The sequence below is a fragment of the Ursus maritimus genome, unplaced genomic scaffold (genome assembly GCF_017311325.1).
Source record: "Ursus maritimus isolate PB19 unplaced genomic scaffold, ASM1731132v1 scaffold_20, whole genome shotgun sequence".
NCBI classification, from domain to species: Eukaryota; Metazoa; Chordata; class Mammalia; order Carnivora; family Ursidae; genus Ursus; species Ursus maritimus.
Genome location: NW_024424453.1, coordinates 43171950 through 43198693, shown reverse-complemented (window position 1 = coordinate 43198693; position 26744 = coordinate 43171950). Strand labels below are relative to the sequence as shown.

Sequence of the window (26744 nt, the reverse complement as noted above, 5' to 3'; positions counted from 1 at the left end):
TCAGAGGACTTGGCCCTACCTGACTTTAATACTTACTCTAAAGCTACAATAATCGTGGCACTGTAATATTGGGAAAAGAATAAAAAAACAGATCAATGGAACAGAATAGAGAGCTCAGAAACAGACCCAATAAATATAGTCAACTGATATTTTACAAAAGAACAAAGACAATATAATGGAGAAAATATAGTTTTCAACAAATGGTATTGAACAACTAGATATCTACATGTCAAAAAAATGGATCTAGATACAGACCTTACACCTTTCACAAAAATTAACTCAAAATCACATATCTAAATGAAAAATGTATAACTATAAAACTCCTAGAGTGTAACATAGGAGAAAATGTAGATGACCTAGGGTATGCAGATGACTTCAGATAAAACATCAAAGGCCAGATCCATGAAAGAAATAATTGATAAGCTGAACTTCATTAAAATTAAAATTTCCACTCTGCAAAGAACACAATTAGTGAATAAGAAGATAATCCAGAGTGGGAAAAAGTATTTACAAAAAAATCTGACAAAGGACTGTTATCTGAAATATACAAAGAACTCTTTTTGGGTTTTTCTGCTTTTCTCCATTTTCTTTCAGATTTTATTTAAATTCTAGTTAGTTAACATACAGTGCAATATTGATTTCAGAGTAGAATTCAGTGATTCATCACTTACATACAACACTCAGTGTTCATCATAACAAGTGCCCTCCTTAATCCCCATCACCCACCTGCCCATCCCCCACCCACCTCCCTCCATCAACCCTCAGTTTGTTCTCTATTGTTAAGAGTCTCTTATGGTTTGTTTCCCTCCCTCTCTCTTCCCTCCCAATATATTCATCTGTTTTATTTCTTAAATTCCACATATGAGTGAGATCATATAGTATTTGTCTCTGTCTTATTTCACTTAGCATAACAGACTCTAGTTCAATCCACATTCCTGCAAGTGGCAAGACTTCATTCTTTTTGATGGCTGAGTAATATTCCATTGTAGACATATACCACATCTTCTTTATCCATTCATTAGTCAATGGACATTTGGGCTCTTTCCATAGTTTGGCTATTGTTGATAATGCTGCTATAAGTATACAAAGAACTCTTAAAACTCAACAATAAGAAAATAAACAATCGGATTAAAAAGCAGGCAATGAACAGACACCTCACCAAAGAAGATTTATAGATGGCAAATAAGCATATGAAAGGATGTTCATCATCATATGTCATTAGAGAATTGCAAATGAAAACATCAATGAGGTACCACTGCAGACTTAATAGAATGGCCAAAATCCAGAATACTGACAACACCAAACGTTGGCAAGTATGTGGAGCAAAAGAACTGCCATTCATTTCTGGTGGGAATGAAAAAATGATGCAGCTACTTTGGAAGATAGCTTGGCAGTTTCTCATAAAACTAAACATACTCTTACCATATGAAATAGGCCTATATTTTTTAAATATCATTTACTGACCCTGTAGAATTCAACAATGAAAGAGCTGCGTCTAACATAATAGTGGGCCAATTTCTGTAGGGTAGGAAGAATTTAGGTAAAGAAATTACTAGTCATTATTTCTGAGCTGGAAGAAGACATTTGGGGTTAAAGAAATCCTCAAAGTTGTAGGGATGAAATAAGTTGTTTGCCTCTAAGCTACTCACCTTTTGTAAAATATCTGAATAATGGCAAATTACCTCTCAAAATTACTTTTGAACACAGCAAGAAGCTGAATACGTCCTAGAATTCACCCTGGAAGCTAAGCAAGGACTACAGTGTCTATTTTGGAGCTAGTAAAGAGTGAGTATGAAGTGAGTGAGCCTATTATGGCAAAGACTGAATTCCTGGAAGTGTCTTTGTACCCCTCCATTCTGGCTCCTTCAGGGACAAGAATCAAAGTCTTTAGGCATAGGTCTCTCTATAATCAGACTGAGTTACATCAAATTCTGCATGCAAAAATCATCAGACTTTCAACCAGAAAATGGTCTGCTGCAAAACCAATGAGAAATAACCCCTCTCCATAGTCTCTGGACAAGCAAGAATGCCAAAGGACCCAGACATAAATACGCCAGCACATACAACAATGACAAAGACATAGCTCCATATTTATTGAAAGAGTGTGTCTACTGCTAATGTGAAATGGCTATAATACAACTTAAAAAAATAACTGACTATATTACTTCAAGATATTAATACTAAAAAACTAAAAAAACCAAATATTTCAAAGTTTATTTTGGTTACACGAGAAAAATGTATACTCTGTGAAAAGAATAAAATTGTATTTGTAATAATATAGTGAGTTCAACCTTTACTGATAATAAACAGAGACATTATATTTTCAGCACAAGGAATAAAATCACATTTATGGTAATAAATGTCTCTTTTCCCAGTCTCAGAGTAAACCAGAGTAATGTGCTTGTCATTCTTTTCCACTCTTTTAAAATCTACTTATTTCCTGTAAAAATCTAAGGTAGCGGGGTTAATATTTAAATTTTTCTCAAATAAAATGTTTTCACATATAAGTTTTAAAATATATATATATTAAATTCCAAGAAGAAAAAATTGTCACTCTTACTTCAAAATTCAGTCAGTAGTAAAAGGCCAGATCCTCCCATAATCTATTTTAGAACTTAAGATGATCATTTTAGAAATTAAGATAATTATTATTACCACTAAGAACATATTTAAGTTTATTGAAAGTCACCATTTCTATGTGACAATCATATTCAGAGTTAAAAATGTATCCTACCTACTAAAATCCCTATGATGAATTCATTTAAAAAGCTATCTACAAACCATAATATTTATGATTCCAGAGAACTTTCTTTGAAAATGACCTGAAATCTTACATTTTTTACCCTCATTAAAAAAAGTTGAAGATTGTTTTTATCTCTGCCTTGAATTTCTTTAAAAGTAAAACATTTTGAAAAACACTTTGTTCTGAAAGAATGCAGCATATGCAAGTGAAAGTTTCACCCCAGAAATATATTTTAAGGCCACAGCTTCTAATTTTGAAATATTTACTTTGAAATATACAAGAGAACTTATGTAGATAGTTTAAGGGTAAAGAAGATGATAGAAGCGCTAATTAAAACCCCTGCATTTAAATAGAATGTATGTTTAGTCACTGAAAACAGTTTCAAAGGGCAAAATACATATTATTAATCCATATAAAAATTTCTTTTCAGGGGACAAAGATTTATTATATCCCTACGAAGAGAAAGAGAGATGTTTTAAAATGTGCAAATATATTTCGGGAAGCATGCATCTGAATAGAACCTCATTCTGGGGTGGTAAAGAATAAAAAAGCTCGTATACCCTGTTTGGATAGGCGGCACATTTCCAGTCTTTGCTCATGAGAATATCCATAGAGGAGGTAGGCTTCTTGTAGGGCACTTTTATACCATTTCTTTTTTTTCTTACATTTTTCTGGCTAAAGAAACACAGAAAAATATTAAGACTCATTTCTAAATATATAATTTTGTTTTAATATCTACTTGATTTAGCTGTTGTGCTGGAATTAATCTGACTTAAGCATTATACCATATATTACTTAGACTTTGGTATATGATTATTATTTTATTATGTTACAGTACACCAAAGTTGGAGAAATCTTGTACATTCAAAGTCAAAGGGTCAGGTTCCTGATTCACTAAGATAATATTTTAATATGATTTATCTCACACTTTAAAAAGTTATAAAAAGACCACCAATGTAACAAAGTAGTCAGTATTAATACATCTTATTAGAATAATTTGATCCTCTTTTAAGAGCAATGATACTGAAGTGTTATAAATTGAAAAGCCAGGTTTCTTATTGTAAGAAAATTAATTCTATTCACATCCAGTATTGGTATTATGACAGGCAGGTGACATATTCACACAAGTTCCTTAAACTTTTGCCCCAATTTCTTCATCTGTAAAATGTGGGTAACAGTATATACATCATCAAGTTTCATGAGTATTAAATGAAATAATAGATGGCAGTTTTCTGACATAGTAAGCACTCAATAAATGTTATTCTACTTGAATTCAGTACTTTTTCTACATATAAATTAATTAAAAATATTTTGAAAAGAAAAACAAGAGTAAGAAAATCTCTATGTTAAAAATGACTACCAAAATTATCTGGCCCAATAATTTTTCCAATGTTATTTTAGAACTTGCCTAAAAAGGTTTTTTTTTTTGTTTTTTTTTTTTTAAGATTTTATTTTTAAGTAATCTCTATACCCAACCTGGGCCTTGAACTTACAACACCAAGATCAAGATTTGCATGCTCTACTGACTGAGCCAACCAGGCACTCAGATTTGCCTAAAAAGTTTTTTATAATGCTTTTAAATGTTACAATTTATAAAATGCATACTACCATTTTCTTTTTGGAAACTTTACCATCAAAAAGAATACAGGTTTTTATACTATAATTCCATATTTACCACTTGCATATAATGATCGTATCTTTATCCCAGATATATAATTCACTCTTTATATCGAATTGTAAATCTATGTAACACATACATTCAGTTCATTCAGAGAATGAAACTATCTTTATATCAAAGCTCTTTTCAAATTCCACCTTATTCTTGGAATCCCCAAATTAATATAAGCTATCTATTCCCATTACACTTACTATTTTCTTTTAATCATTTACTACATTTTGACTTGTATTATAGTTATATGCATTCATGACTGCCCCCCATAAAATGAAAGGTCCTGAAGACAGAGGCAATAAATAATGTTTCATCTTTGTGTCCTACATGGTACTCATTTGCCTAATCTCATTGTGTATCATGTAAGCATTCGGAAAGTGGTTGTTAAATTGCACATTGTTCTGGACACTGATTTATTCGATATAAGAGCAAACAATATAATCAAACAAAAATCTATTTTTTTAAAAAAACCTTTTGTGCACAGAATATTTAAATTTTATTCACTAATTTGATAGAAAAAGAGATGAAAACATAGGTAGATACAATTCAAAAAACATTAGAAACTATAAACTAAGAATATCTAAGCTAGTGTCTGCAGATTTAAGATATTCCTACAACTCAAATTTTATAATAATGCTAAATAAGAAATTAGTGGAAAATAGCCTAGAAGCTGATATGGCACTAAACAACTGAAGTTAAGGAAATTTCTTGAGAAAAACCAATACTGTAGACAGTTAAGTAAACTCTAGTGAGTTAGGGGAACTAAAGTGCTTTTTAAAAAAAATCTGTGTTGGAGATTCTTTGAGAATTTATCGGTAAGTATGTGCCATCTAGTGGTAATACAATTAAACATCTTCAAAGAAAAAAATTGACTATTTATAAAGAATTTTGAATTTCAGAATTAGGCTCAGCTATGCCTTGTATTTTTCAACTAAAGAAATGATAGCTGCATACCCTGAAGTGTAGACTGTTCCTCCCTACCCATCCCTGGTATTGTTCCTCCCACAGGTACCCATTATTACCAGTTTCTTTCATAGTCTTTCAGAGATACCATATGCATCTATAAACATTTATATCATTTATATATACACAGCTCATTTTGCAGAGTGTTATGAATAGTTATATATACTTTTGAATTCTTCAATTTGTCTTGCAGATTGCTTCATTTATTGATTGATTCATCATATTCTAAACCCTTGGGATCTATCATTGAAGAAAACAGATAAAGCTTACATTCATTCTAGGCAGTGAAACAGACAATCTATAATAAGCATAACAAATCAATAAAACCTACAGTATGTTATAGAGGTTATAAGTCCTATATAATATATAAAAGTTAAGGCAATAAAGTAGTCAGGGTAATTCTCATTGAAAAGGTGACATTTGAGCAAAGACCTGAAAGAGGTCAGGAAGTTAGCTACGTAGATGTCCCAAGAAAGAGTACTCCAAGCAGAGGAAAAAATACTCTAAGATGGGAGAATACAAGTGTATTCAAGAAGCTTTGAAGAAGCCAAGCTGGGTGAGGCTGAATGAAGGAGGAGAGTAAAAGGGAATGAGGTCACAAAATTAACAGGGCCGGATCATGGAGGTCTTTTCAGGCCATTGTAGGGAATTTGTCTTTTATTCTGAGTAAAATGGGAGCCATTCCACAGTTCTGAGCAAGAATAACATTTGATTTGATTCAATGTTTTAAAACAATCACTGATTGTTTTGGCCAGAATAGACAATACAGGGGCACGTAGATATAAGGCGATCATCTACTGCAATAAGCCAGGCAAGAAATGACGGTGTAGACCAGGGTAGCAGCAGCCACTGTGGTGAAAAGTGGTAGGATTCTGGACATAATGTGAAGGTAGAGCAAAAGGAATTTTTGACCAACTGAAAACTGGCTGTGAGAGGAAGAGAAGATGACTCTTAAAGCTTTTGGACTGAGCCAGTAGAAGGAGAAAATTTGCTGTCTACTGAGAAGGCTGCCAAGGAAGTGAGATTTGTTGGGGAAGATCAAGAGTTCAGATATGTTGAATATGAGATGTCTATTGCAACATCCAAGTGGAGATACCGAGGGGGAGTGTGGTAAGAGAATTCAGGAGAGAGAATGGAACTTCAGATAAAACTGAATCATCCACACACATGGTATTTAAAGCCAAGAAACTGGAAGAGATAACCAAAGGAATGAGGAAATAAACGTATGCATATCCACACCTGTGCTACGTATGTACCATTATTTATTTGACAAATGCCCTAATAATGAACATTTAGGTTATTTCTAATACTATGCAGTTTGAAACAATGCTGTAATAAAAAAATTTGTCCATATGTCACTTTGCCCATTTGAAAGTGTACTGAAGAATAAATTCCTACATGTTGAATTACTAGGTTTGAAGTATGTATATTTTAATTTTGGAAGTTATTGTGAATTCACTCTTGAATGAGGTGGTCACAATTTATAATGCCATAAACAGTATGCTTCCTCACATTCTGGAGAACACTTCTGTTACCAAACTTAGGTCTCTGTCAATATTTTAAGGGAATTATGGTATTTCATTTTATTATCATTTTCATTTCTTAAATTTAGTAATTATGAGAAATTTTAAATATTTTTCTTGTTTTGAGTACAACTGACATATAACTGTAAATTTAAGAGCACAATGTAATGATTGCATACATGTATATCTTGAAAAATCATTACCACAATAGGGTTAGTTAATTCCTCCATAAACTCACATAACTTTTGTGCGTGTGTATGTTGTGAGAACATTTAAGATTTAAATACTTTTTTTTGCAAGTCTATAATACAGTATTATTAACTTTAGTCTCCATGCTGTACATTAGATCCCAGAACTTATTCATCAATTTTTCACATTTTTAAAAGTCATTTTCTTTTCTATGGAATAATTGTTCAAGTCCTGTGTTCATATTATATTGGTCTTTTTCTTAATGGTTTATAAGAGATTTTTCCTTTGCTACGTGTATTTCAAATATCTTCTGTTGACAGTTTATCTTTTAGATATTTGTATTGTCATTTTTGTTCATTTAAATCTTTCCTCCTAGTACAAATTTGGATGTGAGGTATATGAGGTATAGCTTCTACTTTATTTTTTTCCCAAGTAGCTAGAGATTTGTACCCGAAGAATTTATTAAATAATACAACTTTAATTATTTGAATATAACCTTAACCACTAACTATATTTCCAAGTACTCTGGAGTCTGTTTTTGGACTTTATATTGTTCTATTTATCTGTCAAATCACTGTTAGTATCAAGCTGCTTTAACTACTGGAGCTTTATTATAATTTTAAATATATTTTATAGGCCTAACTCTCTCTTCTATATTTAATTTTCCTGTACATTTTAGCACTCGTCTTAAGTCCTTTTTAAAAATTGAGATTGCTTTAAAATTAATTTAGGGAGAACTGAAATCTTTCCACCTTAAATTTTCTAAACCAAGAAGAGGATTGTATCTTTCCATTTACTTGGGTTTTATTTTCTGTCTCTTAGTAGCCAAGTTTTATTCATATAGCTCTTATACATGTTTCTTAAGCTTATTCCAGTGTATTATGTATGTTTTGTTGCTATTATAAATGGGAACTTTTATCCCTTCGTATTTTCACACTGGTTACCTCTATATAGTAATTTTATAACTGCCATATAACTGAATTTTCTTATTGTTTATAATAATTTTTTGACTTGGGTTTTCCAGGTAAACAATCATCTACTAATAAAAGTAATTTTTTTGCTCTTTTTCTTTCCTGTATGTGTATTTTCACATCTTTCTTTGGCTAACCGTATTAGCCAAGTCTACCAGGACAATCACATAATAATAGTAATCTTATATACTTTTAAAAGCCCAAATTTCCTACCTGAACAACCAATGTCTTCTCTAATTAAAATAAAACTTTCAGTTGAATGAGTTCGTGTATTTTTCAAGACATGCTGAAGTGATTCACAGTTACTTAAATAGAATTCTTCTGCAGAAGCTACCAAAAAAATGTTGGTCATCACCTTCATAAACTAAGCTGTTTAAGACATTATCATAATGTTTCAACTGGACTATGTCAAGGAGAGGCTTCTGGATCGATGAGAAAGAAATAAAGACTCAGCATTTCACCAAACATAACAGATTCATTCCATATACTAATTACTAGGGCAAAGTTTGTGAAGGATGAATGAACATCATGCTTGAATGAATTACAGTAATAACATTGTGATTAGGTTCAATTTAAAAATACTACAGTATTTAATGAGATAAATGTTCAGCTTGAAGGTTTACATTTTGGACAAAATTCAGGAAAGGAAACAATGCTGTCTTGAATAAGCCCAAAATAAGGCAAAAACTATCACTTCCGCACCCCGCCTTCTTTTTTTAAGAAATAAAACTTTTTTTTAAACAAAAATTATCTTTTAAAGGCATGAAAACATTTATATTTACCATTTTGCCAAAAGTCAAGTAAGATAATTATCTTTAGATTTAACAAGGAATTGTTTAAAACCAAATGATATTAAAGATAGCATTCAAACTCAAGCAGAAAATAACTGCCATTCAAACTCACTGTATCAACTGGAATCTAGAGGTTTCTTAACCCTTGACTGAAATCTACTGCAGCTCTTGTGACTTTCCTGGTAACTCTCAGATAAAAAAAATATCCCAGAGTTATTTAGTCCTCTGAAATTCAAAAACTAAAATGTCTACTTGCACATTAAGAGATAAAGTTCTAACCGGGGATGTACTGTATGGTGACTAACATAATATAATAAAAAATCATTAAAAAAAAAAAAGAGATAAAGTTCTAAACTCCATTTTAAATCAGAGCTACTGTCCTCCACAAGCTAGGAGCATACTTCAGGCTGCAGTGTGTTTCCTCCATGTGCTTCTCTTTCTCTCCCCACATCATCTGGGTTCTCTGGGATTGAAAAGATTGGGTGTGGAGAATGGAAAAGAAATTGCAAAAAAACAAAAAAAAATGTTTTTGACTGCTACCACAACAATTCAGGGTTGGTGCTTTCTGGTTTTAAAGTGTTTTTTTTTTTTTTCGGTTTTGTTTTGTTTTGTTTTGTTTTGTTTGTTTTGTTTTGTTTTTTGTTATGGGGTGCCTTGTGGGTTTTTGGAGAATGTCTTCTACCAACTAGGAACAGCTCCCTTGACAGAAGAGGTCTTTCTTTCAGATGGTTACTTTCAATCCCCCACCCCATTACCACTTTTCTGTATTGTTCTGCCTAGATTTCAAAGGAGCAGAAGGCCATCTTAGGTGGGGACACTCCTAAAATGATCCTGATTCTTCTTCCCATGTTGCCTACATCGTTGCTCCCGCAAACCATGGGAATGTTGGCCATTCTCAGTGCCTCTAGCTCTTTTCACTCTGCCGCCAGACCTGGTAACCAGATACTCTCACCCTGTACACTGTTCAGAGGAAAGCTGGACGCCGGTATCCTGTATTGCTCAAACTCCAGAGTACACACACCAAGCTCTCAAAAAATTCCTCATACAGGAAAATCAACATCTTTCCTTTTCCCAAGATGGAGAGTGAGGAGGTGTAGGGAAAATGCCACAGAATATCATTATTTTCTCCAAAGAAATTTCTGTATGTTCAACCTCAAACCTTTTATGCCCTTGCATAAATTGGGCTAATGGCTTCCAAGTCAGTTTTGGCCCCTCCTTTGCAATGTGCAAATATTTTTCTCCTCACCTTTTGCAGTCTTAAAGACATGTCTTTCACTAAAACCTGGGCACATCTAATAATGTTAGAACTTTCAAATTATCTCCCACCCCAAAACAAAACGAAACACCGACAAGTTTCCAAATATACTTAAATTTTTAAAGGCAGCTCTGTAGCAAACTTTCAAGGTGCTACAAGCTTATAAAGTCAAGGACAAAGATCAATTATCACATGAAATCATAGAAAGGACTGGACATCTTCAAATTCCAGTAAATTGTATGATCCCAAGAAGGAATATCATGCCCTTCATTATGTTTTTAATACTCTGGCAACTTGAGTTTTCTCAATCAGTTTATTAAATTTAGGGTGGAGGGGGAAATAAGTAATCATCACAGAAAGAGAAAAATAAGTAATCATCATAGAAAGAGAAGGAAGACACACAGTCTAAAAATTTGTGTGAATTTATGAATGTAAATAAGATGATTCTTGATAGATGTATTCTTGGTAGATGAATAAGCATGTAAATATTTGCAGTAAAGACGAGGTTTGAGACTACTAACAGATGGTTAGCCAGGGAAGATAGTACTGTATGTCTGAGAAAATTCCGAGCTGTGTCCAAAACTGAAAAGTTTGTAAACTACTGTCCAAATGATCTTGTTTCAATTGAGTGTTATTGGCTGACTGAAAGGACTTAATATCATTTTTACATTTCCCAGGATTTGGGGAAGAAACTGCATGTTCCATTTTATTGAATAATGCTTGTGCTATTACCACATACTAGTATGGATCAGCAAAGTCAGGGAAAATAATATAGGTGTGTTTGTCCACCCAGTAAGGCCAGAGGAAAAAAATCTGCAATCCAGCAGAAATTCATATCTTTTGTTGTTTTGTATTTTAAGATTGCTTCTCCACTTCAGAGTTAATTAAAATATAATAACCTGAAGTTGTAGCAGAATAAATCTTTTGCCTCAAACTTGGGTAAGCAGTGTCTCATTACTGATTTCTACGAAATAAAATACAATGTAACAGCCAGCATCCAACAAGGAAAAGAAATTTGATCTCAGTCCTTTGGGGGCCTACCCCTTACTCTCCCTAGGTTCATATAAAGTGTAGAGAAATTTGCCATGCCGATGAGGGAAGATAGATCATTACTCTATAACCCATAGTGGTAACATGAATAGCAACATCTTCATTCCAGTACCTTGAAGTCAGGCAGTCTAAAGCTTCTTGGCCACACCTAGACAAAAGAAGTTTTTTGGAAGTTGGGAATCTTAATGGCGTGAGTTTAACCTCCCTGGGTACACCACGGTGCTATTCTTCTCTGAGGTACTGACACTTCTCAGGGCACTGACAGACTTTTGTCCTTTTCCAAGTCTGAAAGGATCTCTTCCCTGCTCAGCTGCTCGGCTGCTCCTGCCTGTCCCTCTCAGAGGCACTGACTTCTCTGTTCCCAGTCTACCCTACCCACCCTCAAGGAACTCAGGTTGGGAAGACAGGCAAGCTCTGCTTTTGATCTCCACAACAGAAAACTCCCCTGACACATGGGAACACAAGGGGCCTGACTACTTTTTGGAATAAATGAAAGGGGAAAATACAATCAAAACAAAACAAATATTATCAACCAAACACTGGTGTTTGGTTGGCTACGTACAAGAACTTCCTAGCTAAGGGACTTTGAATAACTCTAGAAGAGTAAAAGAAAAATATATAAAGATGAGGACTATCGGGCATTATGATATGGTGATATTACTTCTAAGATAACACACAACTTCAGTTTTTGTACAGAAATCAGATCTGTAAAATATTTAACAGGCCACTGATTTATCCCATGATATTAATAAGTATATTTTTTCTTGGAAAAAAAAAGTGTGTCTAATTTCAAGTACTTTAAATACTATGTAAAAAGTAGTACCAAATTTTAAAACTAAAGTAATTCAATCAAATGCCAAAAAGCATTAAAAAATGTGACCTATTTGGGGGATGGTAGAACCTCACTACAGTCCTCTAGGTACAATGGTAGCATCTACAATCCAAAATTATCATTTTGGTTACATCAATATTAAAGTTAACTGCAAAATAAGTACTTATAATTTAGGAAATTTACCTTTTAGACACAATGTTGAGCATATATTAAAGATCTGAAAAACCAGAATCATAGGTACTCAGCCTGCTTTCCTGAGCTTCATAAATTCATTGAAATGACTTCAAATATTGACCATCACTTTAAGTTATTTCTTACATAATATGCCTTTAGAAACATGAGGATATAATTCATAGATTTCAAAATCTAAAAATATATAAAATAATTTTCCTTTGAAATGCATCTCCACTGAATGTTTGAGGTTCAACACTCCTGCCTATTCTAAGGTACTCTGCGGGGTGATTTACCATGCATTGCCCTGATGTATCGTTCTATTTACTATCACACCAGAGTTATTGCTCTTTTCCTCTGTTGGGCAGATTGTTTTTACTTAAAGCAATTCAGTAGAAAGTTAATCACAAGGATATCTTGTCTTCTCTAAATTGGATTTCTGCAACAGCAACCAGTAATCTAGACAGTAAGAACATTCCTGTTCGTTTGATGCACACTAGAAGATAGTCACATCCCACCCATGTGCATCACACACTTCTTGGCTTCCTCTTCTCTCATCTCTCATCTTTAACATAGGTTCATACAATCTTCTTTAGTCAACTCTGGATTATTTAGACAGTTTATTCCAATTATTGAACACCTGAAGGAAATATTGCTTTCAAAATCTTATTAACTTATTGTTTACTCTAAGTTTCCTATGGACATAAATAGGAATTTTGCTTACTCTAACACAGCAGGATTTTAAGATCAAAATACCTTATGTCTACTCCCGACACTACTGGAAAGCGTGAACTAGCTAGACTGACCAAAAAAAAAAAAAAAAAATTCTAGTTCTGTTTAGTCTGATCCTTCACAAGGATCTGAGAGATTATGGATTTGAGAGTTAATACTGAGAATGCAGTGAGTACTAGGGGAGAAATTAGAAAGAAAAAATAAGGAAATCTGAGAGTCCAATTACAGTGTGATTCCATTACTTGGCTTGAAATATTGGGAATTACCAAAAGAGGACCTGAGTATTCCTTGCAAAGCGGGGGATAGAGGGCAGAGGAGGAAGTCAAGCAGTTTAAAATAGTCCCAGTGGAAAATCAGAAAAATCACAGGATACCAGATGAACTTTTTATTAACTTAGATTTTAACATATATTTACTAAGTAATTTGAATATCCAAGTTCTTTGCCTATTAGGCTAGACAATCGCTACATGCTGTGGTGGTGGGTGTTTTTTAGAGAAGTCCCAGTCTGACATTTTAGGTCGGTCTATTATTTAGACTGACATCCTTGTGAAAACAATTTTTATACAACCAATATATCGGTCATTTAGTGTGAAGCACCTGAAATCAGATTTTGAGAGAAGGAGAGAAAAAGAAGAGGGCTCCAGCTGTCACAGCAGGGAAAAAAAATCAACCACCACCAAAGAGAGAAACGATTTGAAGAGACAGGGGAGTCTAACATTATAATTTTGCTGAAGCTTTGTCTGGCTTTTTTAGCACCACAAACTCATAAACACACTTATACGTTTCACACACATACACACACACACACACACACACACACAATACAACATAATAAAAATACACATTTTCATAAATATTTTCTTTAGCTAATTCCAGTAAACATAGAAAATAAGTATTTATGGTGAGGTAATCTGCTATATAAGGGTACTCGAGATTCACTGAGGAACTATATAAGATTCACAGAACATTCCCGAGTATCTAGGTTTAGGAATGAATATATATACTTGTATATATATATGCACACATATACCATAAATACATACATATATATATATACACTGTATATATACGCACAGACATATGTGTGTATTTTTTCCTAGTTTTATTGAGAAATAATTAACACACATCACTGTGTAAGTTTAAGGCATACAGCATGATGTTTTGCGTTACTGTGAAATGATTACTGCAATAGGTTTGGCTAACATCCATCTTCTCATATAGATACAGTACAAAGAAAAGAAAGAAGAAAAAAACAAAAAAAGTTGTTTTCCTTATGATGAGAACTCTTAGGATTTACTCTCTTAACAACTTTCCCATATATCACACAGTAGCGTTAGCTATACTCATCATGTTGCACCTTATACCCCAGTACTTAATTTACCTTATAGGTGGAAGTGTGTACCTTTTGACCACCTTCCTCCAATTCCCTTTCTCCACCCTCCACCTCTGATAACTACAAATCTGATCTTTTTTTCTATGAGTTTGTTGTTGTTGTTTAGATTCTGCACGTAAGTGAGGTCATATCGTATTCGTCTTTCTCTGACTTATTTCACTTAGTGTAATGCTTTCAAAGTTTATCTATGTCATCACAAATGGTAGAATTTCCTTATCTTTTTTGTGGCTGAATAATAAGGCACAGTAATATTTTTAAAGAGCTCTATGATAATGAGCAATTTGGGGAACCAGCATTATAGTAAAACAAAACAAAAAACCAAAACAAATCCTGACATCAAGATACCGATGTTTGTATTAATAATAACCAATTACCACTAAGGTTACAAGAGAATAAAATAGATATTAGGTTTTAATGACAGTCATGAAGAGGTCCTTAATCTCTGGCTAAAAATCAATACATTAAAAATGAAGAAGAAAGCTTTCATATCTTTGTCCAACTTTGAAAAGTTCTGGTTTATAGTTAATTAATCAAGTTAGCTGAATTAATGGCAGGAGATCGATAAGAAGGATACTGTGATCTTCTAGTTTACAGATGATAGCTTATTATGAATTTGGCATGCTTATGAAGATTAGAAGCAGATGGCCCAATATAAATTTCAAGCACATTGACACATAATGTAAAAACCTGGAGTTTGTAATAGAAGACCTAGACTTGAGTCCCAGTTCTGCTGCTGTGTGACCTTAGGCAAGTCACTTACCCTAAGCTTCAACTTTTTTTTTTTTGAAGATTTTATTTATTTATTTGGCAGAGAGAGAGACAGCCATCGAGAGAGGGAACACAAGCAGGGGGAGTGGGAGAGGAAGAAGCAGGCTCATAGCAGAAGAGCCCGATGTGGGGCTCGATCCCAGATCGCCGGGATCACGCCCTGAGCCGAAGGCAGATGCTTAACGACTGAGCCACCCAGGCGCCCCTAAGCTTCAACTTTCTTAACATGAATGAAGATCACATGAGATAGTGTGTGTAAAAAGTACTTTGTAAAATGTAAAGCATTTTTCAAATGTTCATTATTAATGTCATAACTGATCAGGACATAAATATTTATCATTTGGCCTATGAAATCCAAGACAATGAGATAGGAACTCTACTCACAGCAGGGAGGAATTGACTGCATACACATTTTATTTCCATAGGAGTTCTGTGAAAGAGTCTATTATTAATTTTTTAATTTAGTAATTTGTTCAATGCTTGTGTAGTACTAGGTGTCAAATACAGTTTTAAGGACTTCACAAACAACTCATTTTAACTTCCTAACAACGTCATGAGGTAGGTACTATTGCTATCTTCATTTTACAAGTAAGGAAATAGAGGTTCTGAGTTTAGAACTTGCCCAAGCTCATATAGTTAGTAAGTGGTAGCGTTGGAATTCATAGGCCATCAAGCTCCAGAATTCGTGGGCTCAACCACCATAAAATTTTATTTCACTAGAAGGCAATTCTGTTGGGGCGTCTGTGTGGCTCAGTCAGTTAAGGGTCTGCCTTTGGCTCAGGTCATGATCTTGGGGACCTGGGATCAAGTCCTGTGTCGGGCCCCCTACTCAGTGGAGAGTCTGCTTCTCCCTCTCCCTCTGCCCCTCCTTCCTGCTTGTGCTTTCTCTCTCTCAGAAAAATAAATAAAATCTATTAAAAAAAAGGCAATTCTGTTGCACAAATATCAAAGATCAGGTGGTCTGAAGGGGCTTGTAGCCCATATCGTAAGATAGAGAGGTTATCAAAAATAACAGAGAACTGCCCTCTGGTACTTTCTGTATCAAGTCATATTTATATTTCTTAGGAAAATTTTTTCTAGGGTTATTAATCAGTAGTTGAAAATTTAAATCACCACTGAACATATGGTTAAATATTCAATTTTATGTTACATATATTTTATCATAATTTTTAAAAAGAATCAAAAACTAAAATTTGTTTATTTTGACAGTTTAAAGAATTTTACATATTCTGCTTTCACGTTGTAGACTCTTTAAAAAAGATTTATTTATTTATTTATTTATTTATTTGAGAGAGAAAGAGAGAGCGGGAGGGAGGAGCAGAGAGGGAGAAAGAGAACCCCATGCAGACTCCCACTGAGTGTGGAGTCCAACGTGGGGCTCAATCCCAGGCCCCCGAGATCATGATCTGAACTGAAATCAAGAGCTGGACACTCAACCGAGTCACCCAGGTGCTCCTCAAGTTATAGACTTTTTATTTTGCAAAACTAAGTATATCATTAAGTCTGTAGCAAGAGAGCTGTTGTGAACACTGTTACATAAAATGATAGTATTAGTAATAAATTATTAGTAATAAAGTATTACTAATATATTGATGAAACAGAACACATGAATCAAAGTGAGCACTGAGTCAATGAATAATTTTTAAGGCCTGTGCTTATCTGAAGTGTGGCTATCTCCCACTGCTCCGGCCAGGCTGTCTGTTTTAGCTAAGGACATTCAACAGAACTGGGAGGACGGGTTTAAATCAGCCATGAAAATAAGCATGTGCTTATTTGTCCCGAGCCTTAAAAATGTCAGGATTGGCCTAATGGATTTTAAGCAATAGTACGTATGGTTATCAAAACCTGGACCTAAAGGAAATTTACTTGGCTGCTCTTTTCTACTCCACATTTGCTTGTTTTTTTTATGGAATATATGTTTATGGGAAAACAGTTGTATTTATTTTAGACAGATGCTCAGATTCTGTTTCACAACGGAATTGTAAGAGCAGGTGCGAGCTCTAGGAGAAGAAGATGGTTAAATATGTGATGCAGAATCAGTACACATTTTGGGGGCTAAACAAAATGGTAAAGTAGTGGTAATTCTGAAATTTATTTTACAAGTTAGTTGGTATCGTTTAGGGTTTAGGGAGATGGGTTTTGACTGAGTCATGAACTGCTCCTGGCCTTTGGCTAGAAGATATGATACAATCAATCAATATGTGGGGGAATTAGAAAGAAATGAGAAAGAAAGTTAATAGATCAATTATAGACTTTCAGCTATATGCTTATGAGTTTTGGATTTCACTATTCACTAATGGAAGAACGTACCAAAAAGTTACTCCACAACTATTTGCTAATTTAAGAACCCTAACATAAAAGCTCATTTTAAGGCAGACTTACTCATAATGGGTATGACTCTGAAGGCAATTTGGTGAGCCTTGTATTTTGGCTTAAAAAACAATGATCTGACTCTGGTTCCTTTAACAGAAACTAAACACTTCTAGAAAATTGAGAAAGCTATATATTGGAATTTCTTAGAAAAGATTACTGCTGTTCCAGTGAAGAGTCAATATGAGAAACCTAGGTGATACTAATACATTTTTCATGCATTTGATGGTGGGAAAGGTAGCCACCTGTTCTATCCTTTATAAGCTGAGTATAAAGTTGGCCACATTATTTGGATTTGGACTTTTTAACTTCAGTAGAAGTTCACAGCTATCTAAATTCATAAGAGATGAAGTCGGGAGATGACAGAGGTGAACTCAAGAATTTATTTGGAGCAGCTAAGTCAGCATACATAAATGAGAGTGAATCAAAAAGCAGGATAGAGATAGGAAAAGAAACTGGTTTCATTCAGTTGCAAAGAACAGGAAAGATAATATTTCATATTCTCCTTCCAAATTCCATCAAACAAATCCAAAGTACTCTCAAGGCATTGCTGATATTGGGGACTATTCACTCACTAAGGAGTCATATTAAGAAGGCTCTAACTTATCTCCTGCTTTCAATAGTTCAGAGCACTTCTGTTTACACTAACCTAGAAAAGCATTGCAGAATGGACTCTTTCAGTCATGTACTGAAGAATCAAAGGATAAGATGATTAATTAGCTTTATTTCCTCCCATTGCCGGGAGCATCATGTTGGTTGATAGAAAATACTAAACATATCATTTTTCACATATGATCTTAATCAAAAGAAAAGATCTTATTCTCCATCCTTTGTTCTCGGTATCTTTTTGTAGATGTGGGTTTCTAGGGAAAGGAAATAAATAATTTAAATGTATACTTCACCTATAGTTTCAATGAATAACATCAACTAATGCCTATTAGGAGTCGACTACAGTGACTATACTTATCATGGTGAGCATTAAGTAATGTACGAAACTGTCAAATCACTATGCTGTCCACCTGAAACTAATATAACATCATTATGTCAACTCTACTTCAAAAATAATAATTTAAAAAGAGCCTAATATATGACAAGCAGTATGTCAAATGCTTTGCATGTATTATCTCAGTTAACCCTTACAACATCTTTATGAGGCAGATACTCTTATAACCCCCCTTTTAAACTGAGGCATGTGGGATTTGTAAAGACTAAGTGACTTGCCTGAGGTTAATCATCTGGTAAGCAGCACAGCCAAACCCAAAGAGCATGGCTCTAGAGCCTGCCTTATTAGCTACTATGACAACTTAATTTTTTCCCCTAATACACATTACTAAAGAAGTTGTCTTGGTGTATTTGTCACAAGTAAGGTCACAGTTGCAGAAACATGTTCTAGGGGCGCCTGGGTGGCACAGCGGTTAAGCGTCTGCCTTCGGCTCAGGGCGTGATCCTGGCGTTCTGGGATCGAGCCCCACATCAGGCTCCTCTGCTAGGAGCCTGCTTCTTCCTCTCCCACTCCTCCTGCTTGTGTTCCCTCTCTCGCTGGCTGTCTCTATCTCTGTCGAAAAAATAAATAAAATCTTTAAAAAAAAAAAAAAAAAAAAAAAAAGAAACATGTTCTAATTCCCTTAACCTTTCTCCAGGCCAAAAACTGAAGAATGCTTAGAAAACAAGCACACAAACAAAAAATCTTGATTCAATAATACCAAATTTACAGCAAATTTTATATCAAGTATGGCACTTGTACAATAAAAACTTACTGAGAGTTTGATAGCTATACAGATTATTTGCCAGCAGGAATGTGGTACAAAAGCACATATATATACAGATGGTCCCCAACTTATGATGGTCCGACTTATAATTTTTCGACTTTACAATGGTGCAAAAATGATACACATTCAGTAGAAACCATACTTTAGATACTGAATTGGGATCTTTGCCTGGGCTAACAATACGTGGTCAATACTCTCACGCTGCTGGGCAGTGGTAGCAAGCCATAGCTCCCAGTCAGCCCACAATCACGAGGGTAAACAACCCATACACTGACAACCTTCTTGTACCCATACAACTATGCTTTTTTCACTTTCAGTACAGTATTTGATTACGTGCAATATTCAATATTCAATTTATCATCACCTAGACTTTGTATTAGATGACTTTGCCCAACCACAGGCTAATGTAAGTGTTCTGAGAGCGTTTAAGGTAGGCTACATTAAACTGTGAAGTTTAATAGGTTAGGTGCATTAAATGCATTTTTGACTCATGATGTTTTCAACTTATTATAAGTTTATCAGAATGTAACCACACTGTAAGATGAGGAAGATATCTATCTATCTATATATATATCTTGCAAATGTAGTTTTCTACTAAGTTGGCTCAACAGATTTGTATTCAGTTTCACTCCATTACTCTAAGAGCAAAACACTGAAGTTATAAACTAATTTGCTAATCCTTATTACAAGCTACATTCTTAGAATTTGGAACCTAAAGAGCAAATCACTTACTCAAATAGATGTTAATCCAGATGTACTTGTTACGACTATTGCAAATGTAATTTGAAAATATCAAGAATTTTGCTTGTCACTAGTCGTCCAAAGGGGGACATCAAGGGGCAAATAAAAAGCAAGTCTACCAGAGACTGCCATGATTCAACATGTATATTAGAATTATAAGGTGAGAATTTTCCTCATTTTGTATGTGAAAATCTGGGAAAACATTCAACAATAAATTAGGCCACCGTGTATGAATAAGTAAATTGGCATGGTATAGAAAAAGAAATAATCTGGACTTTGGAGTTAGACATTTTAACTCTAATCATTATTTCATCGTTTGGTAGCTGATTGACCTTGGGCTACACAAGTAGCCTGAATCTCAGTTTCTTCTATATGTCAAATAGTGACAATGCCTATCTTCATGGGGTTGCTTTAAGACTTCAAAAATTAAATGAAAAGGATCTACACAATTCATGGCCTAAGGCAGAGACTCACTATTATCATTGCTGTTTGTAGGACTTTTTAGCTGTTGGAGTCATCATACTGCATGTTGATATCAGAGCCCTTTGTTGGAGGATATTTGCTAGACCAAATTTATACTGAATAAATTGATCATCAGTTGGTAATTCGTACTCATATGTTTATCACTATACAACAAAGAAACAAACTTATTTAATAAGTTACTATAGGATAACAAGTTGTGTTATCACTTCTATTTACAGACTGGAAGAGTTAGAGTAATGTGATTTGTCATTTGGCCAAATTCTTAGGGTACTAAAATTTCAGAATGGTTCTTCTAAAGACACAAGTTACAAGTAGAACTGTGACAATCTCAGTGCCATCATTAGTGTATCTTTTGAAATAAAGGGTTTAACACAAGGTCTGTATCTTCTTCACACTGCTCATCTGTTATCTGGTGGGGAGGGGGCGGTAGTTTGCTAAGAGTAGTCACTCAGGGATCCAGGCTGAGAGAGTAGCAAATCAACATTTCAAACATGGTATCAATCACAGTGCCACAGGGAAAGACTGAACTCTGGAGGATGTTGCATTGCACCCATTTGCGTGCTCAAAAAGGTGACATTCATCAATTCCACACAACTCACTGACCTGGAAAATTTTAGTGAACACTATCTCCTGATAGTGAACACTATCAGTTAGTGAACACTAACTCCTCCAATTAGGAAGCAGAATTTTAGGAGCTGCAGAGCTCAACTTTAGCAATATGGCATTGCTTCCTGTTTATTTCCTTGAAAAATACAGGCAACTCCATAATACAATGGGTAAATACTCAAATGGTATCTGGAATCCAAAGAGATGGTTGCATACCTCAGGTATATCCTGCATACAGTAGTAAGCAGACTACTAAAATGCACAGCCAAAAAATTCATTCACGTCATGGACAAAATAAACCCCTAAATTTTACCATGAGAGCAACACAGCATCAGGGGTGAACTATCTACTTTTCTTGGCAACATGAAAAACCAGAAAAGTGCAGGCCAAGCAATCATTGGTTGGAGTACATCATTTATGTCCAAGAAAAATTATAATGACTCTATATAACCAGTAAGATAGATGATAAACTTCAACATACTAAAAATATTAAGTTCAAATCATTTATCAGCTTTATCAGCAATATCTCTAAATTATGCATAATGTTGAATGACAGGAATGACCTTAAAGCTGTGTTCAATGAAACAGATCACTATTGGATTTGGCATGTGAACGTGTGGCAGTAAGGATAATTTCCAGGCAAACCAAAGTGAAAGACTAAGCAAAGAAGTAGAAGGCAAAAGGAAAGAGTAAGCCATAACCACAGTTACATGACTACACCAGTAGAGAGAAAGTTCACAAAACTCTGATGCCTCAGGTTGAGAAAATTTAGTCAGCGGTTCTTGCTCTCTGGCCTGCACATTAGATTCACCTGAGAAACTTAAAATTACTGAGGCCTGGCCCTAGTGCAAGAGATTCTGATTGAACTGATCAGTAGACTGGAGCCCAGGCATTGCCATGTTCTTGTCACTGTTGTCATTTTGTTGTTACTTGTACAGCTTTCTAATGCATAGCCAGGCTTAAGAAATGCTAAACGAAGTCGTGTAATCTATCAAGCTAAAAAATAAACTTGCAAGTAATGGGTTCTGCAGACAGGTATCTGCTAAATATAAGCAGAACCGTACTTGTGCTAGTGGGGAAATAATTGTAGTCCATGCATCAACACTTAAAAAAATAGCCATCCAGCACAAGTTCACGTCTATTTTCCTTAAGAAAGGGGGAGATTTCAGCTATCTTTACAGCTACTGATTTTATAGTAAATGAAAAAATAAAATGTATGAATAAACTAATATAAATTACAAACACACAACTAAATATCACCTTCAACTTTTTTTCTAAAGTATATCCCAGTGTAATTGTGAGAAGTTTTATTTATTGTGGAAAACCTTATCATCTGTACCAATCAATAGACAGTGACAGTTCTGTCGTGCTTTCAACAACAAAATTAGTAAGTCAGTGGTCCCATAAATATATCAACCAGGGGAAAGTGACTATTCAAAAAAAAAAAAGTGGCCAACATGAACTAAAAGTTAAAATTTTCATAATTTAACACTAAAAAGATATTTCATTTTCTCATAAATGCATATGATGTCTTTCTAGGATAACATATTTCTCTCCCACCTTAACATATACACTGTAAAATATACAGAGTCCATATGTAATGGAAACTCTAATATATTTAATCACCTGTTAAACTAAGCTGACACAAATTAGGATAAAATGATATTGAAATAAAGTATGAAGTAAGATTTAGTTGATTAAAGCAATGGAAGTTATAAATGCCTATCATTCTTTGCTAGGTTTAGAAAAAGAGATCAGACAACCTGTGCAATGTACATCCCTCCTCCACTTCTAGAAAAATCTTTAAGAAAGTCCGCATTGTCTATCATACGTTAATTTTTGTGTGAGTGATCTTTTTTCATTGGGGGGAAAGGGATGTGAACTTAATATCCAGATCAATGTACTACAGTGTAGAGACAGCATTTGAGGATATGGAAGTTACGGTGCAGAGAAGACCATGAAAAGATTAAATTTAAGGGGAGTCTTGGCAAGAGAACTGTACACGGGGGTTGCTACTATCTCCATCTCCCAGGAACAGGGAAATCTCAGCTATCCCTGGATAATACATATTTTGAAATTATTCTTTTTCAATCAATTTCTCATATGTAAAATTTTGGACCATTTTTCTACCTTGGCTGGCAGTATTTCTGAGTCAACCTTCTTCCTTTCTGCTTCTTGAGTAGATTGGGGAAATGAGGCATCAATGTGAGTCTCCCCTTCCCGGTAAGTGCAGATCCTTAGATAGGCAGAAGTGGGGAATCAGAGCACAGAGGGACAATCTGGCATGTGTCAGTTGAATTTGAAGTAGAAGGGAATTAAAATTTTCAACCTTGAATGAAGAGACCCACAGAGAAAGCCACCCGTATTATATCAGCTCCAAGGGAGGAAGTAAAGAAAAAAGACAGAGATAAAAATAGTAAGGGACAAAGAAAGAGCCTGTAGGAAAGGTAACCTGAATGACAGTAGAGGAGAGAGCCTGCCCCAGAGCTTGGGAGGACCCAGTGGGTTATCTACCCAGAGCACTTGGTTAGCTGGAGGAGTAGGGGAAGGAAGAGGGGAATATTTTATTTTTTTCTGTCCTCATCCTTGCATTGGGGGGCTGCCCAAATTGATGGTCTTTGCAAAATTTTCTAAGTTTACTTTAATGCTTTCAGAAGGTTAAAAACTTATGGCTTCAGATGCTTGAGTTTGGCTTTGTTTTGCATCAGATTTTGTCCTTGTCCTCGGGATTAACAGTATGCCCACTGGAATCAGACTACTTAAATTAATCCTGACAAGAATTCAAATCTGGAGAGAAATATTAGTTGAGACAATTTAAAAATTCACTTCTAGTTTCTACTTATATTTAAATATAATTTTTTAAGACTGCCTTGCTCTTTATATATTGTCAGATCTCTAATATTCTAAGGTCTGCTTCATGAGAAGCTAGCAGGTTTCTCTGTCCTTTAGGAAAGGACAGAAGGGCACAGAAAGGAGAACAATTCTTCCTCTTTTCTGAGGTTGCCAGCAGAAGTACCTAGGAACACATCCAAAATGTCAGAGCAGAAAAGGTGCCTCACATTAAGATGACTAGCTCACAACTACCATGAAATGAATGTATGTATGTTATTCCATACTTAAATATTTTTATTAAAATGGCCTTCCCTTCCAGTTGCTTTCAAGTTAGAGAGAAAAAGATACTACTTATGCCAAAGATATAGCAAAAGCCCATTTTAAAGTACCTCAGATTCACATAGATTTACTTATACTGTGGATTAAATGGTGTGCAATAAATGTACACACAGTTACATGTGTATTGAACATATATACTTTCCGCTATAAAATAGAAACCAACCAAACAGTCAAAGGAATCTACATCTGACATCTATTTTTAAATCAGATTTCTAATGAAAGCATGGCTTGCAGATGAAAAGTTTCAATATTAGAATACAGACACAGATAATTGAATTGATTTATAATGACTAAACCAAACCATGGAAATAAGTCCAGTTCACCTATTCTCATTAACCTGAGAGTCCAGTCTATTCATTAGTTGTAGTGTATGATTTAAAGTTTAAAAAGAGTAAAAAAGATACTGAAGGAGTTAGCATAATGAAATATTCTCTTTGAAATTTGAAAATCTGGTTGCATTCCATAATTAATTTTCCCTGTGAATTTAAAGTCTTCTCAAGGGAATTTTTAAAAACTACCAAATGATAATCTTAAAATTGTTTCAAAAGGCAATTATGTAAAGTCCTCAGTTGATTTATACTATATCACCATTAGGAAAATAAAATTTAAAACTACCCTACTTTCCACACTTCCTTTGAAAAAACTTGTTTAAAAATACAAATATTCAATTTTAAACACATAGTATGTACTGTTTCATTTATATAAATATAAAAATAAATAATTATATATCTTTTAGGTTCTGAAACAAAAATGGCCATAACTAAAAACAAGTGCAAAAAGAAGAATAAAGCTTTGATGTTACTGTACCTACCTTCAATGTGATACTATAATGTCCAACAAATGTTGCATTTATCCATGATCTTGAATGGGGATCACCCAGGAATTCTACATGATATCGTTCAACATTTCCATCCAGGTCATAGATCACGTATTTCCTTTTAAAAGGATCTGGGCAAAGTATCCCTGGCCAACTTTCAAAAGAAAGTATTTTTAATTATTTTGATGCTTTAAAAAAGGCAGAAATCAATACATCTGTCATAATCATATACCAAACTTTCTCCTTTGAATTTTAATAACTCACAAAACTTAAACACATTCATACTTGTATCCTTTAAAAGTAGGATAGTCATTTGATACAAGTAATCAGTTGTATCTTTGTAGATACAGAAAGCTTTGGAAAAGTCACATATTTCAGATAAACATAAACTATAAGGAGAAAGAATTATAAGACAAAAGAATGATCTCCTGGATCTGGAAGACACATTCAGACACTGCTAATAGGAAAGATAAGATTCATGGCAGGTTTGAGTCAACACTAACCAATAAGAATGCTTAATTACTAAAATGTTAACCCACTGGCAGAGCTTCTAATGGGGTAGGAGAAAGCTGGCATTTCCTGAGCCAGGGCTGCCAAAGGGGTACTGGTAGCTCAGGCTGTGATAACACTGGAGAGTCTAACTACTGTGGGACAAGCAGAAATAGAGCTCGGCAGTTCTATATTGCCCCCTCCCACCATCCGCTCCATTGGAAGGAGACCAAATGTCTAAAAATTTTTAGTACTGGAAATAAAATTTATCCTTTACTAAAAATAAATCCTTAGGGGTATGTCATTTTGTGCCATAAACCTCTAGAAATACGTTTCATTTTTCTCTTTGACAAAAACAAAATACATATACGTCAACTAAGTTTTAACTATTTTAGCAATTTTTCTAGACTCTGACCTACTGTTTGGAGTCTAAAGCAGGAAAGGAAGTCAGCAAATAAAGTCAGGAAGCTGTGACTAAGGGATGCCAAGTTCTACCTCAGTTTGCAGCTCCCTTGTGAAAAAAAGCTAGTGAGGTTCAAGTTAGGAGATCCAGGCTCTGGCTCTGCCGTCTACCAGACTAGAGGCCTCAAGCAGGTAATGAGGCCTTGCTGTGACTGGTTCCTCATTGTGCTGTTACAAAATTCACACAAATATGTGCTTTATACATTTTTGTTTTCTGGCAAATTAAAATATTGTAACGTGCTATCATTATAAACCAAATTGTGTTCCTCTCACCAAATTCATATGTGAAAGTTCTTATAACTCCAGTACCTCAGAATGTGACTGTATTTGGAGATAGTGTCTCTATGGAAGTAACTAAGTTAAAAGGTGGGCCCTAATCTAACATGACTAGTTTCCTTTTAAGAAAGAGAAGATTAGGGATTGCATTGAATGTATAGATTATTCTAGATAACATAGACATTTTAACAATATTTGTCCTTCCAATCCATGAGCATGGAATGTTTTTCCATTTCTTTGTGTCTTCCTCAATTTCTTTCATGAGTGTTCTATAGTTTTCTGAGTACCCTATCAAAATACCATCAACTTTTTTCACAGAGCTGGAACAAATAATACTAAAATTTGTATGAAACCAGAAAAGACCCTGAATAGCCAAAGGAATGTTAAAAAGAAAACCAAAGCTGGTGGCATCACAATTCCAGACTTCAAGCTCCATTACAAAGCTGTAATCATCAAGACAGTGTGGTATTGGCACAAAAACAGACACATAAATCAATGGAACAGAATAAA

The 26744-nt window shown here is 34.5% G+C and overlaps 1 protein-coding gene across 2 annotated transcripts in view; it reads right to left on the bottom strand.

Moving 5' to 3' along the window:
* ZCWPW2 (zinc finger CW-type and PWWP domain containing 2) overlaps positions 1-26744 on the bottom strand; it is a 126636-nt gene that overhangs the window by 42183 nt on the left and 57709 nt on the right. For both annotated transcript variants that reach the window (XM_040636887.1, XM_040636888.1), the window contains 2 exons: positions 25002-25161; positions 3304-3418 (listed from right to left, as the gene is read on the bottom strand). In XM_040636887.1, coding sequence (XP_040492821.1) covers positions 3304-3418; positions 25002-25161 — 275 coding nt within the window. The remainder of the gene's footprint in view (positions 1-3303; positions 3419-25001; positions 25162-26744) is intronic.